At 44.1% G+C, this 18,394-nt stretch overlaps 1 protein-coding gene across 3 annotated transcripts in view; it reads right to left on the bottom strand.

The window, feature by feature from the left end:
* Positions 1-1,005: 1,005 nt before the first annotated feature.
* Positions 1,006-18,394, bottom strand: part of nfatc4 (nuclear factor of activated T cells 4) — a 42,767-nt gene continuing 25,378 nt past the window's right edge. Inside the window, exons 9-14 of one of the 3 annotated variants that reach the window (XM_060927042.1) lie at positions 18,368-18,394; positions 7,980-8,035; positions 7,664-7,790; positions 7,099-7,545; positions 6,340-6,424; positions 1,006-1,075 (exon numbers count right to left, since the gene is read on the bottom strand). The exon at positions 18,368-18,394 is cut by the window's right edge and continues 114 nt beyond it. In XM_060927042.1, the coding sequence (XP_060783025.1) occupies positions 6,366-6,424; positions 7,099-7,545; positions 7,664-7,790; positions 7,980-8,035; positions 18,368-18,394 (716 nt within the window). In that variant the 3' untranslated portion in view covers positions 1,006-1,075; positions 6,340-6,365. Of the gene's footprint in view, positions 1,076-4,856; positions 5,028-6,153; positions 6,425-7,098; positions 7,546-7,663; positions 7,791-7,979; positions 8,036-18,367 lie in introns of those variants that run through there. The other 2 variants (XM_060927049.1, XM_060927033.1) reach the window with 2 other exon arrangements.

Genomic DNA, 18,394 nt, shown 5'->3' with positions numbered 1-18,394 from the left:
ATACCAAATATTTCAAAGTTTACACCAGTGAGGCTCTTTCATTTGGGGGATGGAGTCTGTGTTGCTCTAACATATATAACAATAACTGCATAATAAATCTTCATAAATTAATCAATGAATGAATAAATAAATAAAACTTTAAAAATAATTTCCATAATTTTGATGTCATAAAATATAAAATATCCATCCATTATCTCTAGCCGCTTTATCCTTCTACAGGGTCGCAGGCAAGCTGGATCCTATCCCAGCTGACTACGGGTGAAAGGCGGGGTTCACCCTGGACAAGTCGCCAGGTCATCACAGGGCTGACACATAGACACAGACAACCATTCACACTCACATTCACACCTACGCTCAATTTAGAGTCACCAGTTAACCTAACCTGCATGTCTTTGGACTGTGGGGGAAACCGGAGCACCCGGAGGAAACCCACGCGGACACGGGGAGAACATGCAAACTCCGCACAGAAAGGCCCTCGCCGGCCACGGGGCTCGAACCCGGACCTTCTTGCTGTGAGGCGACAGCGCTAACCACTACACCACCGTGCCGCCCTGAAGTTCAGGTGAGAGAGTAAAAGCTGTGACAGGGCTCCCCCTGGTGGTGAACTCTCTCTCTCTCTCACGAGGACATGGTCTATCCCAGTGAACTGTGGTCTCTGCCTCTTTCTCTTCTGTTTCTGTGCTCTGTTTTCTTCTGTCATTGTTTTCCTCCATTTTTACATCCTGAAGTTCTGATTGGTTTGTGAATCTTTTTGCTGTTTATTTTTTTTTTTACAATTGCTGAAGCACAATTTTGAAAACAGGATTCATTTTCTCAAAACACTGAACACAATTCACCAAACCACAAACCCAAAGTGCAAGACTTCATCGATCCTGCAAAATGCAGCACTGCATTTAAAACGACACAAACACTTATCAAAATCAAACTTTTACACCAAACGGCACACACTTCATTCATATTACCGCTGTTTCCCAACCAGCTCCACACTGTTGTTTCAGTCAAAAGCACTTTCATCTTTGGTGGCTCGTCATCAATGTTCTGTCTGCAGAGAGAAAGTGTTCAAGTCCACAGAAATCTGTGCAGAAACACAAATACTGCTGAAACAAAACCTTTTATTTTTCTGCACAACAAATCAAATCAAATCAGTCCATTAATCAATTAATCAATCAACCAATCAATCAATCAGTCAAATGCACAGTGCATTGTACATTACAGTTTAGTATCAGGACAAAATATATGTTCTATCAAATACAGTCAACTGAAACAAAACCCTGAGGGGATTCTATACATTAAAAAAAAAAACAGGAAAGAAATACAGTGGTGCTTGAAAGTTTGTGAACCCTTTAGAATTTTCTATATTTCTGCATAAATATGACCTAAAACATCATCAGATTTTCACACAAGTCCTAAAAGTAGATAAAGAGAACCCAGTTAAACAAATGAGACAAAAATATTATACTTGGTCATTTATTTATTGAGGAAAATGATCCAATATTACATATCTGTGAGTGGCAAAAGTATGTGAACCTCTAGGATTAGCAGTTAATTTGAAGGTGAAATTAGAGTCAGGTGTTTTCAATCAATGGGATGACAATCAGGTGTGAGTGGGCACCCTGTTTTATTTACAGAACAGGGATCTATCAAAGTCTGATCTTCACAACACATGTTTGTGGAAGTGTATCATGGCACGAACAAAGGAGATTTCTGAGGACCTCAGAAAAAAGCATTGTTGACGCTCATCAGGCTGGAAAAGGTTACAAAACCATCTCTAAAGAGTTTGGACTCCACCAATCCACAGTCAGACAGATTGTGTACAAATGGAGGAAATTCAAGACCATTGTTACCCTCCCCAAGAGTGGTCGACCAACAAAGATCACTCCGAGAACAAGGCGTGTAATAGTCGGTGAAGTCACAAAGGACCCCAGGGTAACTTCTAAGCAACTGAAGGCCTCTCTCACATTGGCTAACATTAATGTTCATGAGTCCACCATCAGGAGAACACTGAACAACAATGGTGTGCATGGCAGGGTTGCAAGGAGAAAGCCACTGCTCTCCAAAAAGAACATTGCTGCTTGTCTGCAGTTTGCTAAAGATCATGGGAACAAGCCAGAAGGCTATTGGAAAAATGTTTTGTGGACAGATGAGACCAAAACAGAACTTTTTGGTTTAAATGAGAAGCGTTATGTTTGGAGAAAGGAAAACACTGCATTCCAGCATAAGAACCTTATCCATCTGTGAAACATGGTGGTGGTAGTATCATGGTTTGGGCCTGTTTTGCTGCATCTGGGCCAGGACGGCTTGCCATCATTGATGGAACAATGAATTCTGAATTATACCAGCAAATTCTAAAGGAAAATGTCAGGACATCTGTCCATGAACTGAATCTCAAGAGAAGGTGGGTCATGCAGCAAGACAACGACCCGAAGGCACGCAAGTCGTTCTACCAAAGAATGATTAAAGAAGAATAAAGTGAATGTTTTGGAATGGCCAAGTCAAAGTCCTGACCTTAATCCAATGGAAATGTTGTGGAAGGACCTGAAGCGAGCAGTTCATGTGAGGAAACCCACCAACATCCCAGAGTTGAAGCTGTTCTGTACGGAGGAACGGGCTAAAATTCCTCCAAGCCGGTGTGCAGGACTGATCAACAGTTACCGCAAACGTTTAGTTGCAGTTATTGCTGCACAAGGGGGTCACACCAGATACTGAAAGCAAAGGCTCACATACTTTTGCCACTCACTCACAGGTATGTAATATTGGATCATTTTCCTCAATAAATAAATGACCAAGTATAATATTTTTGTCTCATTTGTTTAACTGGGTTCTCTTTATCTACTTTCAGGACTTGTGTGAAAATCTGATGATGTTTTAGGTCATATTTATGCAGAAATATAGAAAATTCTAAAGGGTTCACAAACTTTCAAGCACCACTGTATATTGAGGGTTTTTTTTGCCGCCTAGCTGGTTCTGGATGCAGAACCTCATCAACATCACATGCACTATCTTCTCTGGCTAGACAGTGAGGGGAGAAGCACCGGGAGTGTTGTATCCAGCTCTGAACAGAACCCACATCAATAGCATCACATACCTCTTCCACTGCCTGCAGAAGAGCCCTGTACACAGAGGGGTGATGGTCACACACCTTCCACCACCATGCTGAAAAGATTTCTTCAACTGGACTGAGAAATGGAGAGGAGGGTGGAATGGACTGAACAAGAAATTGTTCAGTGAATATTTTAAATGTTTTTATTGGTCAGTGAACCAGTTTTGGACCAGAGCTGCATGATGGAAGCTGATGTTGTCCCACTCTACCACATATCTGTGCTGCTCTGCATCATCCATCTGCTCCGCCTGGACCACAGCGTTGTGCTCTTTGTCCAATCATGTGAGAATGTGGTCTGATACCTGGACCAGCGTTGGCATGGTGGTGGAGGACACCGTTATTTGTGATGATGGCACACATTGTAACATCATCTCCACGTTGTCCAGGAACCTCTATAATGGCTCTGTGACCAGTGATGTTTCTTCCCCTTCCCCTGGTCTTTGTGAGATTGAAACCAGTGATGAAAATAAACTTGTGTGGGATCACATTAGCATCCATTTCCAGCACTCTCTGAAAACAAATGCAGTAATCAGTCAGTATGGTGGAGTCCAGTCCACTGGGGGACTGCTGGACTGTCTGGAGAGAGCTGGAGTTTATCTTCTGCATGCTTCCACACGTTCATGTCTCAGATCTTTGATTCTTTCAGAATTTCCCTGTAAAGCTGCTGTGTGTGCACCTGGTTTCAGTGGAGAAAATGGGCCGAGGTGAACGGGCTGAGCTGTTGATGTCTCTTATGATGTGGCTTTGAATCTCTGAGTCTTATTGCATTATTTACCAAAACCCAGTGGATGATTGCTGCCTCCTGGGCCTCAATGAACATTCAACCCCTTCCACTGTTACATCGTTGTCTCTCAGTCCTTTAGACAAACCAAACATATAGTCATCGGTCCGTGTAGCTGAGTAAAGAAGTTTTTTGTTCCACAGTGAAGTGGAATACGAATACACGACACGGCAGCCGTTCAGGAAGTAAATCAGAGTCACTGATGAGTGCAGGATGATTTGTGGAATCCTGAATGATGCAGAGTGAATGGAATTTTAGTGACATTCCTGTGCTCAGGCCTAAATGTCCAGATGACAGAGACAACAGTAGATCAGCTCAAGTGGGACTGGACCCTCTGTCCACCTCTCTCATCATCAACACATGGTTGATAACATGGTCAATTAACGTTGCCTGGATTTCATCAGAAAGCTGTTTCCTCCCCCTCCCCCTCCCTCGACCTCTTCCTCTCTCTGCTGCTTCCATTATTGTTGTAAAATGGACACACCTGTGGTCTTTATGGTGCTCACGTCCTGACTGATGAGTCCACGATGAAGCAGTTCGGTGCTTGGCCAGATGGCGTGTGTATTGGCTGATTGGTCCATGGGTGTGGCATTTTGAACGGCAGGGTTTTGAAATGAAAACAAGTGACTTTATGTCAGATTCCTGTGTCTTCCATCGAGAACTGTGTGCAGTGTTTTGCAAAAAGTGTCATGCTGAAGTGCAAATTGGGGGCAAAGGAGCAAATGTGTTCAGAGTTTTAGAGATGTGAGCTCAGGCTTTGCTCTCTGAGGGTCAGTTTCAATAATTGTGCTTTATGTCTCATTTTATCATGTTAGCAATTGGGAAAACTGTAATGTACACATCTGGACAGCTGTGTGGCGACTGTGTGTAAACTTCTGCTCTAATCTGTAACGTGAGAGAAAACACAGTAGTCTTCACATTTCTGTGTCAGTCTTTTGAGAACAGAACTGAAGCTTATGGAGATTCTTGTTGATTGTTGTTTTTGGCCCAGAAATAAGCTCCACCTTCATCACTGTGTGGTCCCACCCCTTTCCCTTTTAAACAGAGGGGGTGGGGTGGGTTGTGGTGAAGGGTGGGGCTTGTCAGTGTTTTCAATGTAACTGAAGTTTACCTCACAGGCAGTAGATGGCGCTCAGATATTACTCACTGCTGACAATGAAAGAAAAACAATAAACGATTAGGAAAGTAGACCTGTTTCTCTATCCATCTATTTACCCATTTACCCATCCATCCATCCATCCATCCACACATCCATTTCCCCATCCATCCATCCATCCATCCATCCATCCATCCACACATCCATCCATCCATCCATCCATCCATCCATCCATCCATCCACACATCCATTTCCCCATTCATCCATCCATCCATTTCCCCATTCATCCATCCATCCACACATCCATCCATCCATTTCCCCATTCATCCATCCATCCACACATCCATCCATCCACTTCCATCCATCCATCCATCCATCCATCCATCCATTTCCCCATTCATCCATCCATCCACACATCCATCCATCCATTTCCCCATTCATCCATCCATCCACACATCCATCCATCCACTTCCATCCATCCATCCATCCATCCATCCATCCATCCATCCATCCATTTCCCCATTAATCCATCCATCCACACATCCATTTCCCCATCCATCCATCCATCCATCCATCCATCCATCCATCCATCCATCCATCCATCCACTTCCCCATCCATCCATCCATCCATCCATCCATCCATTTCCCCATCCATCCATCCATCCATCCATCCATCCATCCACACATCCATTTCCCCATTAATCCATCCATCCACACATCCATTTCCCCATTCATCCATCCATCCACACATCCATCCATTTCCCCATCCATCCATCCATCCATCCATCCATTTCCCCATCCATCCATCCATCCATCCATCCATCCATCCATCCATCCATCCATCCATCCACCCACACATCCATTTCCCCATTAATCCATCCATCCACACATCCATTTCCCCATTCATCCATCCATCCACACATCCATCCATCCATTTCCCCATTCATCTATCCATCCACACATCCATTTCCCCATTCATCCATCTACACATCCATCCATCCAGCCACTTCCCCATCCATCCATCCATCCATCCATCCATCCATCCCCCCATTTCCCCATCCATCTCTCCTTGCATCTCATCCCACTGGCTATTTTCAAATGAATCTCTATTAATCTGTTTATCTGAATTAATCAGTAATGTATAACATCACAGCCATAAATAAACTCACACACCCATTTTAATACAATGATAATTTATTTAGCAAACATGTTTAAAAAACATTTGTTCCATTCAATATCAACTCAATGCTGATGATGTAACATTTATCTACAAAAATCGTACTTACAGCCATCCCTTAGTGTGAAATAGCACAAAATATACTGTAAGGCAAAACCAGCAGACTGTATAAAATAAACTCGTACGTGTAAAGGACAGCAGCGTGTTGATCTTAAGCAGGTCTGCTGTCTGTGTGAAATGTCCTGATGTCCTCACCGATGAACTCATTCACTGTGGACAAATCGTTAGCATGTTAGCTTCATATTACATCAGCATGTAGCTCTTCGTGTGATGGGACACATTCACATCGTTTCAATGATAAAATTCACCGCTATTTCAAAACATGACCACAAAATACACAGAGTTGAGCTTTCTACTCTTTATTTCTTTTGGAAAGTAAACTGATACACTACTCACCGGCCACCGACGTGCTAGTTAACATAACCGAAACTATAGTAATTAAATATGTGCTATTTTTTGGTTCTGTGTAAGCTGATGTTCACTAAACACCTTTCTGAAGGTAAGGACTTTTTGCTAAACTCTTTATGGAAAGTCAGTTGCATGTACACATGAAATTAAGTGCTGAAAAATACAATATGTGTGCAGCATTACAAATTAATGACTTGTGAGCTGTAAGCTAAGCGCGTCATGTCCTCAGCTAGTCAACATTTAATGAACAGTTTGATAGTTAATTTGAGTTCACTAGCTATTTTATATTATATTACGTGATCACATGCGAGTAGATTTTATGAGTACATAAGGATATAGCTCAGAATAAAATCTCGAGCTATTTTGTGAGCACACCGTATGGCATGTTGCTAGTTTGCTGCTCTGCTCTCAATTCTCATTTGCTGTGACTTTGAACCAATCAGGACGCTTCCTGCATTAATGGACATGTAAATTACCTTCGTCCAACGTGATGTGCTGCATGGGTGGGGCACCACCGAAGGTCAGGTGACTCTCCTGGTGGTAGGCAGGGGGGCCGTGGGGTGGGAGAGGAGGGGGTAAGGGGGAGGTAGAGACGGGGCTGCTGGGAAATGGGCTGATGGAGGAGGAGTGAGATGGGGACGGGGACGAGGACAGGTACGGAGAGTCGGGCCACGGCTGGGGTGGATACAGCGGCGGGAGCAGCTCACTGAAACCCAGCTCCAGGCTCTGGAACGAGGGATCACACTCGTTTACTGGCCCCCTGTCCTCCGACGTCTCGGGCTGGGGGCAATACTCATCATGACACCCCCCTGGGGTGGTGTAAGGGTACTCAGGAGGCTGGGGGGGAGGGCACAATGGCATCACGCCATCCAACAGCAAGAGAGACGGACGAGACAACAGAGGGTCTTCCTCTTTACACAACACTGAGGAGAAAAAAACAAATTAGACAAGGAGAGGGGAGAGAGAGGGAGTGTGTGTGTGTGTGTGTGTGTGTGTGTGTGTGTGTGTGTGTGTGTGTGTGTGTGTGTGTAAAACACTCACTGGGCAGGTATTTAAAGCAGTGTGTGCTGCTCCTCTTGCGCTTGCCGTTGGACACGTACAGGCACACACACACTGGTTGAGTCACACACACATCACTGTAGGCTGGCACGCGTGCACACAACACATTCTAATACACACACACACACACACACACACACACGATGAACACAGTACTGTGTGCGAGAAATACACACTACTGCATACATGTAAAATTAACACAAAATAAATACATATTAAACACACACACACACACACACACACACACAGGTTACACACAGAGAAACACAACCAACAACACAAAATAAATGTGTGTTACCTCGGTGCATTTGTCATGGTCCACATGAGCCTCCTCTTCCCACTGAAGTTTACCATCTACACCACACACACACACACACACACAGACTTTTGTACTGGAGCAAATTTAATGATAAACTGGGGGCCATAATCTTCCATTACTTGTCAGCTACATTAGTCTTGTAGCTCCAGTTCAAAACTAAAGAACACACACACACACACTCTACACACACTCTACACACACACACACACCACTGAGAGACGACACCGGTGCTAATGTGTAGATGTGGTGTGATAAGCCTGTAATAAATGTGCAATAGCTGTGTAATAAAGGTGTGATAAATGTGTGACAGAACATGAGAGAAGAATGTTACTGTGTGATATACGCATGCAATGTGATACACAGTCATGGGAAAAAGTAAGTACACCCTCCTTCAGTTCTGTGTGTTTATAGTTCATGAAAACTACGACTAAACCTCCGGGCAGCGCGGCGGTGTAGTGGTTAGCGCTGCTGCCTCAGAGCAAGAAGGTTCTGGGTTTGAGCCCAGCGGCCGACGGGGGCCTTTCCGTGTAGAGTTTGCATGTTCTCTGTGTGGGGGTGCTCCGGTTTCCCCCACAGTCCAAAGACATGCAGTTCGGTTAACTGACTCTGACTGGTGAAGCTTGAAGAGGGATGGGCTCCGCCAAGTTTAAATGCCCTCGGCACACCAGTGATGGACTGTTAAATGTCATCAGTGGTGCCTCTACGGCCCTTGCTGGTTCTGGGAAAAAAGAAGACTAAACCTAAAATCGGTGCAAAAATAATTTTGTTACCTGAAATAAAAATAACAACGCCAGTTTTCATAAAAACAAGGACTAAATAAAAACTACAATGAACAATGAAATGCAAACTAAAATGAAATAGAATTACAGGTAAAATTAGCTTCATTTTCATTTTTCCCTCGAAACAGTAACAGATTAATTCCAGAAGGTGGCAGTAATGTAACGGTGACTGCCGTAAGACCCAAAGAAGAAGAAGAAGCTGACTGTGCACATAAAAACTATGCTAGAACAGACACGCTGTGTGGAACGTGTTGGTGAGCCGTGGACTCGTCATAACACCGTCTTAGAAAGCTGATTTTTCAGCGTCTTTTACGATGACAGATAAGTGAGTGGACAAAATTCCTTGGAAGGAGCAGGAATGCTTCACGATCAACTGCATCCACTATACCAACAAATATTAGAAACTCAGAGGGATGGATCAACTTCTACAAGTAACAGTTCAAGTTCGAAACATATCTGTGAGCTGTTTACAGTATTGTGGTGCTTGTGTGCTGATTTTCATCCACTGATACAGCGCTCTCTATAGAACATGATCATATTCTGACGTGTTCCCATTATAATGATTTATATCAGGAAGGAAACGAGTAGAGTCAATTTAGTAAAAGGATGAGATGAGACTGGAGAGATGGATGGATGGATAGAAAAAGCTGTGCATCCTTGAAAAACCTGTGGCACAGCAGTTCTGCTCAGACCTACGGAGGAATAACATCCATGAAATGCAGTAGCAACAGGTCAATAGGGGGCGCTGGGGTGCTACCCCCTTCCAATTATCCAGAGAAGAAAGACGATGTGATGTTAAACATAATAAATACATTTGCTTAATTAATTTCAGTCAAAATTATTTACTCATCCTACAACCCCAATTCCATAAAGTTGGGGCACTGTGTTAAACATAAAAATTGTGTTTTATGTTGAAGATTTGAAGAATGTGAAGATTTGCAAATCATGGAAACCCTATATTTCATTGAAAATAGTACAAAGACAACATATCAAATCTTGAAACTGAGGAATTTTATTGTTTGTTGTAAAATATACGCTCATTTTGAATTTGATGTCAGCAACACGTTTCAAAAAAGTTGGGACAGGGACAACAAAAGACTGAAAAAGTTGTGTAATGCTCAAAAAAATAATTAGGTTAATTAGCAACAGGTCAGTAAGATGATTGGGTATAAAAAGAGCATCCCAGAGAGGCGGAGTCTCTCAGAAGTAAAGATGGGGCGGGGTTCACCACTCTGTGAAAGACTGCGTGGGCAAACAGTGCAACAATTTAAGAATAACGTTCCTCAATGTAAAACTGCTAAGAATTTGTGGATCACATCATCTATGGTCCATAATATCATGAAAAGATTGAGAGAATCTGGAGAAATCTCTGTATGCAGGAAACAAGGCTGAAAACTGACATTGGATGCCTGTGATCTTCAGGCCCTCAGGAGACACTGCATTAAAAGCAGACACGTGTCTGTAGTGGAAATCACTGTATGGGCTCAGGAACACTTCAGAAAACCATCGTCTGTGAAAACACTTCATTACTGCATCCACAAATGCAAGTTAAAACCAGATATAAACAATATCCAGAAACCCCGCCCCCTTCTCTGGGCCGAGCTCTTTTACGATGGACTGAGGCGAAGTGGAAAACTGTCCCGAGATCTGACGAATCAAAAGTAGAAATTCTCTTTAGAAATCACGGACCCCACGTCCTCCAGGATAAAGAGTAGAGGGACCATCCGGCGTGTTATCAGTGCACAGCTCAAAAGCATTCAGCGTCTGTGATGGTATGAGGGGGCGTTAGTGCACATGACATGGGGAGCTTGTACATCTGGGAAGGCATCATTAATGCTGAATGATATAAACACATTTCAGAGCAACATGCTGCCATCCAGACTAAATCTTTTTCAGGGAAGGCCTTCCTTCTTTCAGCAGAACAACGCCAAACCGCTTTCTGCACATATTACAACTGCATGGCTCTGTAGTAAAAGAGTCCGGGTGCTAAACTGGCCTGCTGCAGTCCAGCCCTGTCACCCATTTAAAACATCTGCCGCATTATGAAACACAAAATACGACAAAGGAGACCCCAAACTGTTGAGCAACTGAAATTGTATATCAGGCAAGAATGGGACAACATTTCTCTTTCAGATCTACAGCAGTTGGTCTCCTCAGTTCCCAAACGTTTACAGAGTGTTGTTAAAAGTAGAGGTGATGCAACACAGTGGTAAACACGCCCTTGTCCCAACTTTTCTGAAACGTGTTAAAATCTCTCAGTTTTGACATGTTGCCTTTGTACTATTTTCAATGAAATATAGGGTTTCCATCCATCCATCCATCCATCCATTATCCATAACTGCGTATCCTGTGCAGGGTCGCAGGCGAGCTGGAACCTATCCCAGCTGACTATGGGTGAGAGGTGGGGTACACCCTGGACAAGTCGCCAGGTCATCGCAGGGCTGACACACAGAGACACACAACCATTCACACTCAGGGTCAATTTAGAGCCACCAGTTATCCGAACCTGCATGTCTTTGGGGGAAACCGGAGCACCCAGAGGAAGAAAGGCCCTCGTCAGCTGCTGGGCTCGAACCCAGAACCTTCTTGCTGTGAGATGACAGTGCTAACCACTACACCACCATGCCGCCCTATAGGGTTTCCATGATTTGCAAATCAATGCATTCTGCTTTTATTTCCAGTTTACACAGTGTCCCTAGTTTTTTGGAATTGGGGTTGTACTTCACCCTGTATCCATCGAATTATTTTAACCCATTTTTAACCTGTATTTATTTAAATTTTATGTGAACACCTCCACTTCCTGTTTACTTCTGCCCGCTGAGACGCCGACCAAATGAGTGTGTATGTGGCTCCGCAAACTTTTGGAGATCAGGTGACCTGAGGCTGCTTTTTTATTGGCGGATTCAAAATAGCCTGAGGTGCAGCAAAGTGCGCCCCAGGCACGCCTTTTTTATTAGGAACCAATTGAAATTGTTTTGAAGGTTTTTTTTCCCACATGACTGGACAGTTTTCTACAGACCTTCATATTCACGGCTGTCACTCACTGCTGCTCATGAGACCGGCGCGTTCACAAGATGGCAAGTTTAAGCGAAGCCGTGGAGAAAGAAAATTATGTTATTTCTTTACAGAAACGTCCTTTTTCACAGCACACACTGGAAGAAAAAAGAGAGTAAAGGAGCTTGCATCAGACCAGCCCAGTTTAAATATAAAGAGGCAGGCAATCGGAGTGGGCTTACATTGAGGCTCCTCCCCATCCTGTTATGACAAATGGCGTTAGCGATCTCGATAGATGATGATGAAGAATGTGATCATGTAGATTTTGTAGATGATATTTAATGGCATGCATTCTTTCATCCTACCTTTTTGGCTTCTTTAAATAAAGGCTTTCCTCATAATGTGAATATCTCTTAACACAAACTAAATAAAAGTTCAACTAAAACTAGCTCTTAATTCCTCAAAAATAAAAACCAAACTAAAACCATGTATGCACTCCTAAAACTCTACTGAACTGAAAAATCAAATTGAAAGACAAATGAAAATTGTCATGCTCCGCCCTGGACATCCACTCCGGAGATTACGGATCTCTCACGCCAGCGCCGAGCCGAATCCGGGACAGGAAATCCTTCTCCCCTGAACTCACTTCCTGGTTTTCACTGCTGCTTATTTAAAGGACATGGGACATGGATTTTTTTCTGGGCATAATTATGTATAAAGGACATAAGAAATGCCATCTAAATCACTGCAGGGCGTCAGAAATGTGAAAATCATCACATTATTCAACTTTTTTATACATCAGCGTAAAACAAGGATTCGTTAATTAGCTAAGCGGTCACGTGACCCGTGACGTCACAAAAACTTTCCAAGGAGCCAGCGCTTGGGAATCTAATGTAAACAGGTTACCGAAATGGACACCATCGACAGTGACATTCCCGATGTTTCACAGAGACGTGAAGTTAGACCCTATCAATTCGAACCGATAGCTGGAAATTCACATGAACATGGATCTTGTCTTTACTCTGACGGGTCAGATGATTCTGAGAGTGAGAGTTCATTCAGCCCTCATGAAACTGAAAGCGGTCGGCTCCATAACACTTCCTGGTAAGTTAAAAACAATTCTGCTCAAACGATCTGTTGAAAGAAGTATTATTTTTGTATCACACATTGAAAGTTCATCATAGATCTAGCTAAAGTCCGTTGCAAGCTAGTTTTTTTTGCTGATATTTTTCGAGATTGATTGAGATACAATGCTTCCAGAGTCCGAGATGAAAACATTCAAAATGGCGAAACGAGTCAGAATTATGATAATCAATAATTGATACACCCAAAGTTATAATACTAATCCTTACCGCATGAGGCCCATGGTAAAACCACACTTCCAGGAGGGGCTGCCGTCTGCCTCCCAAGCCGGCCGAGAGCGCTCCTCGTCGGGCACGGCCAGGCGGGCGAATGCCCTGGTCCGTCCGCCCTGTCTAAAAAATAATGGTACAACTCCGAGTGAAGGTATCAATGCGCTGTCGAAGCGCGCAGAAGGTGTTAGTACGCCTGTCATTATAGTGCGGACTTTCCATAGCATAGAAAATCGCCACGTTTCAATTTGCGTAACTGAACTTGTTTCATGTCACTGGTCATATAAACCTATGTAAACAGGAAAAACGTGGAAGAGTTTGGTCGCATCTAACTACAGCCCCAAAAAATACCATTGGCCATACTGAGCCTAGCTACATTGCTAACAGGAGTAACAGCGCGTCTGACTGACTGGGAGGTCGCAATACACCATGATGTTCAATGTACGTTAAACGCTCTAAAAACAAAACAATTTTCTTGTCATCCAAGACACAAAAACTATTTTGTCGCATTCGTCATCATCACGATTCACACTTCTCCATATTCATCTACCCGCTTGTGCTGTGCCCGAAAGTTTTTGTGACGTATGATCACGTGACAGCGGCTCTTCCGGTTGTAGAAAATGCATATCGGAAGTCGAGCAGAAATGCCATATAATCATCACGAATATAACGATTTTGCTGAATTTAATAGATGATTTTGTATTTGTTGATGCAATTAATTCATATTTTTAATGGAAAGAAACTGATATAGCATGCTTTTATGTTTCATGTCCCATGTCCTTTAAAGGCCGTTCCAGACTCTGTTTTTGCCAGAACGTCTCGTTTGCTTCTCTAGCCGTTTCTGTGCCGCTCTCGCTCCTCATGGTTTTTCTCTCTTGTCCGTGGTTTTTGCACTAGCGTTTTTCTGGTTCATGGTTTCTTGCACTAGGGATCTTTTCTTGTTTATGTTTTTTTGCGCTAGCGTTTTTGTCTTTGCCTGTCTCATGTTTTTGCCAGGTTGTTTCTCATTTTGCCCGGACTATTTTTGCTATTTGTTTTTCGTCCTGTTTGTTTATCTTTTGCCACACCCTTTCTTCCCTGTATTAAATCATCTTATTTATTGGATTACTGTCTGTGTTCTGTTTTGGATCCGAAATTCACCATACCTCCACCAGCCCAAACAAAAACGTAAAAACTACAATAACTCTGCCCCCCCCCTTTTTTTAGCACCAGCCACTGATGAAATGTATCAGTCAGGATTTAGACCTCATCATAGCACAGAGACAGCACTGGTTAAAGTAGTAAATGACCTACTGCTGACCTCTGATCGGGGCTGTGTCTCGCTGCTTGACCTTAGTGCAGCCTCTGACACCACTGATCATTCCATTCTCCTGGATAGACTAGAAAATGTTGTGGGAGTTAAGGGAACGGCCCTCTCCTGGCTCAGCTCTTATTTAACTGATCGCTATCAGTATGTTGATGTAAATGATGATCTTTCTATGCATACTAAGATTCTGATTAAGCATTCTTTGCTCTTTTTAGCCTACTTTTAACAAGTACGCAGTATACAGTGGTGCTTGAAAGTTTGTGAACCCTTTAGAATGTTCTATATTTCTGCATAAATATGACCTAAAACATCATCAGATTTTCACCCAAGTCCTAAAAGTAGATAAAGAGAACCCAGTTAAACAAATGAGACAAAAATATTATACTTGGTCATTTATTTATTGAGGAAAATGATCCAATATTATATATCTGTGAGTGGCAAAAGTATGTGAACCTCTAGGATTAGCAGTTAATTTGAAGGTGAAATTAGAGTCAGGTGTTTTCAATCAATGGGATTTCAATCAGGTGTGAGTGGGCACCCTGTTTTATTTAAAGAACAGGGATCTATCAAAGTCTGATCTTCACAACACATGTTTGTGGAAGTGTATCATGGCACGAACAAAGGAGATTTCTGAGGACCTCAGAAAAAGCGTTGTTGATGCTCATCAGGCTGGAAAAGGTTACAAAACCATCTCTAAAGAGTTTGGACTCCACCAATCCACAGTCAGACAGATTGTGTACAAATGGAGGAAATTCAAGACCATTGTTACCCTCGCCAGGAGTGGTACACCAACAAAGATCACTCCAAGAGCAAGGCGTGTAATAGTCAGCGAGGTCACAAAGGACCCCAGGGTAACTTCTAAGCAACTGAAGGCCTCTCTCACATTGGCTAATGTTAATGTTCATGAGTCCACCATCAGGAGAACACTGAACAACAATGGTGTGCATGGCAGGGTTGCAAGGAGAAAGCCACTGCTCTCCAAAAAGAACATTGCTGCTCGTCTGCAGTTTGCTAAAGATGGACATGGACAAGCCAGAAGGTTATTGGAAAAATGTTTTGTGGATGGATGAGACCAAAATAGAATTTTTTGGTTTAAATGAGAAGCGTTATGTTTGGAGAAAGGAAAACACTGCATTCCAGCATAAGAACCTTATCTCATCTGTGAAACATGGTGGTGGTAGTATCATGGTTTGGGCCTGTTTTGCTGCATCTGGGCCAGGACGGCTTGCCATCATTGATGGAACAATGAATTCTGAATTTTACCAGCAAATTCTAAAGGAAAATGTCAGGACATCTGTCCATGAACTGAATTTCAAGAGAAGGTGGGTCATGCAGCAAGACAACGACCCTAAACACACAAGTCGTTCTACCAAAGAATGGTTAAAGAAGAATAAAGTTCATCTTTTGGAATGACCAAGTTAAAGTCCTGACTTTAATCCAATCGAAATGTTGTGGAAGGACCTGAAGCGAGCAGTTCATGTGAGGAAACCCACCAACATCCCAGAGTTGAAGCTGTTCTGTCCGGAGGAACGGGCTAAAATTCCTCCAAGCCGGTGTGCAGGACTGATCAACAGTTACCGCAAACGTTTAGTTGCAGTTATTGCTGCACAAGGGGGTCACACCAGATACTGAAAGCAAAGGGTCACATACTTTTGCCACTCACAAGTATGTAATATTGGATCATTTTCCTCAATAAATAAATGACCAAGTATAATATTTTTGTCTCATTTGTTTAACTGGGTTCTCTTTATCTACTTTTAGGACTTGTGTGAAAATCTGATGATGTTTTAGGTCATATTTATGCAGAAATATAGAACATTCTAAAGGGTTCACAAACTTTCAAGCACCACTGTAGCTCGATTGCTCTCTTTTTGTCTCCTGAAAAGCATCATGTCTGAATAATTTTCAGGTTCCCTCTTGTGGAGAAAATCTGTTCTCTCCATCTCCATTGGTGTCTCCTTCATCTCTGTGCAACAACTACGGCTATAACTATAGACGTTCTCACTCAGGCAATTTAATAGGTACATGTCTGTAGTTCATAGTAAATAACGCTCATAATTATTACAGTGGAAAGTACAGGTTTGATCAGGCAATTCTGATACGGTGAATGAAAAAACGTGACTGATGTGGCAGATTCAAAAGCAGAATAAAACTGACCACTTTGGGTGGGTAGATCACAAATCTGGGAGGGCACTTCCCACCCATGCCCAGTTTGAGATTTGACCTTGATGAAATTGCTTATTTCAGCTAGATAAATTAGCTAGCTTACATCTGTACATGTGTAACATAAGCAATATTCATGCATATTTGTCTGGACAGGAATCAAATCCAAGCTAATTTCTCACCGGTATTGTTCTTTTTTTGAAAAATCATCAAGCTGTCTTGTACTTTTTGATGCCATTCTGTCAACAAATTCACAAAGCTGGCGATGCTGTTTGCATTCCTGTGTGGCTCTGACATCTTCACTTCTTGTGTTGGGACCCACCAATGCAAATCTCATGGGAGTGGGCAGTTTTAACTTTCCTGCTGGGAGGAGCAGGTGGGAGGAGCAGGTGGGGGGAACGGGTGGGAGGGGCTGGTGGGTTGGAGTGGGAACGGGTGGGAGGAGTGGGTGGGTGAGGGTGGGGGGAGCAGGTGGGAGGAGCAGGTGGGAGTGGGTGGGGGGAACAGGTGGGAGGAGTGGGTGGGGGGAATGGGTGGGAGTGGGTGAGAGGAGCTAGTGGGTGAGAGTGGAAGCAGGTGGGAGGAGCTGGTGGGTGGGAGGAGCAGGTGAGAGTGGGAGCAGGTGGGAGGAGCAGGTGGGAGTGGGTGGGAGTGGGTGAGAGGAGCTAGTGGGTGAGAGTGGAAGCAGGTGGGAGGAGCTGGTGGGTGAGAGTGGAAGCAGGTGGGAGGAGCTGGTGGGTGGGAGGAGCGGGTGGGAGGAGCAGGTGAGAGTGGGAGCAGGTGGGAGGAGCAGGTGGGAGTGGGTGGGGGGGAACAGGTGGGAGGAGTGGGTGGGGGGAATGGGTGGGAGTGGGTGAGAGGAGCTAGTGGGTGAGAGTGGAAGCAGGTGGGAGGAGCTGGTGGGTGGGAGGAGCAGGTGAGAGTGGGAGCAGGTGGGAGGAGCAGGTGGGAGTGGGTGGGAGTGGGTGAGAGGAGCTAGTGGGTGAGAGTGGAAGCAGGTGGGAGGAGCTGGTGGGTGAGAGTGGAAGCAGGTGGGAGGAGCTGGTGGGTGGGAGGAGCGGGTGGGAGGAGCAGGTGAGAGTGGGAGCAGGTGGGAGGAGCAGGTGGGAGTGGGTGGGGGGGAACAGGTGGGAGGAGTGGGTGGGGGGAGTGGGTGGGAGTGGGTGAGAGGAGCTAGTGGGTGAGAGTGGAAGCAGGTGGGAGGAGCTGGTGGGTGGGAGTGGGAACGGGTGGGAGGAGTGGGTGGGGGGAACGGGTGGGAGGAGCGGGTGGGAGGAGCAGGTGAGAGTGGGAGCAGGTGGGAGGAGCAGGTGGGAGTGGGTGGGTGGGAGCAGGTGAGAGTGGGAGTGGGTGGGAGGAGCGGGTGGGAGTGGGTGGCAGTGGGTAGTCAAAATATACCTGCAGACACGGCTTCTCCACCTGGGAACTTCTCTCAACTTGGGGGGTCAGGTTAACAAGGGGGATGCATTTTGGTCATTTTGCTAACAAGGATGCTGGGATCCGCCCTCAGATCACCTACTGGTGAGGACCACACAATTGTTATTTATATGTCTGATAAATAAACATACAGAATTGAAGGAGGGTGTACTTACTTTTCCCCCTGGCTGTAAACGTGTGATAAACATGCAATAAATGTGTAATAAACACGTGTGAACCCTGTGATAACGGTAGGATAAACAACATGTGATGAACATTTAGTAAACGTGTCATACATGTACAATAAACACAGAGATGGTAAATCTGACCAGTAACCGTGTGATAAACCGCGCTCACCTGACCCTCTCTCCATAAACAACACTC

Source organism: Neoarius graeffei, chromosome 1 (genome assembly GCF_027579695.1).
Source record: "Neoarius graeffei isolate fNeoGra1 chromosome 1, fNeoGra1.pri, whole genome shotgun sequence".
In the NCBI taxonomy this organism is placed as follows: Eukaryota; Metazoa; Chordata; class Actinopteri; order Siluriformes; family Ariidae; genus Neoarius; species Neoarius graeffei.
Note: the sequence above shows the minus strand (reverse complement) of the source record. Positions and strands in the feature narration are given on the sequence as shown.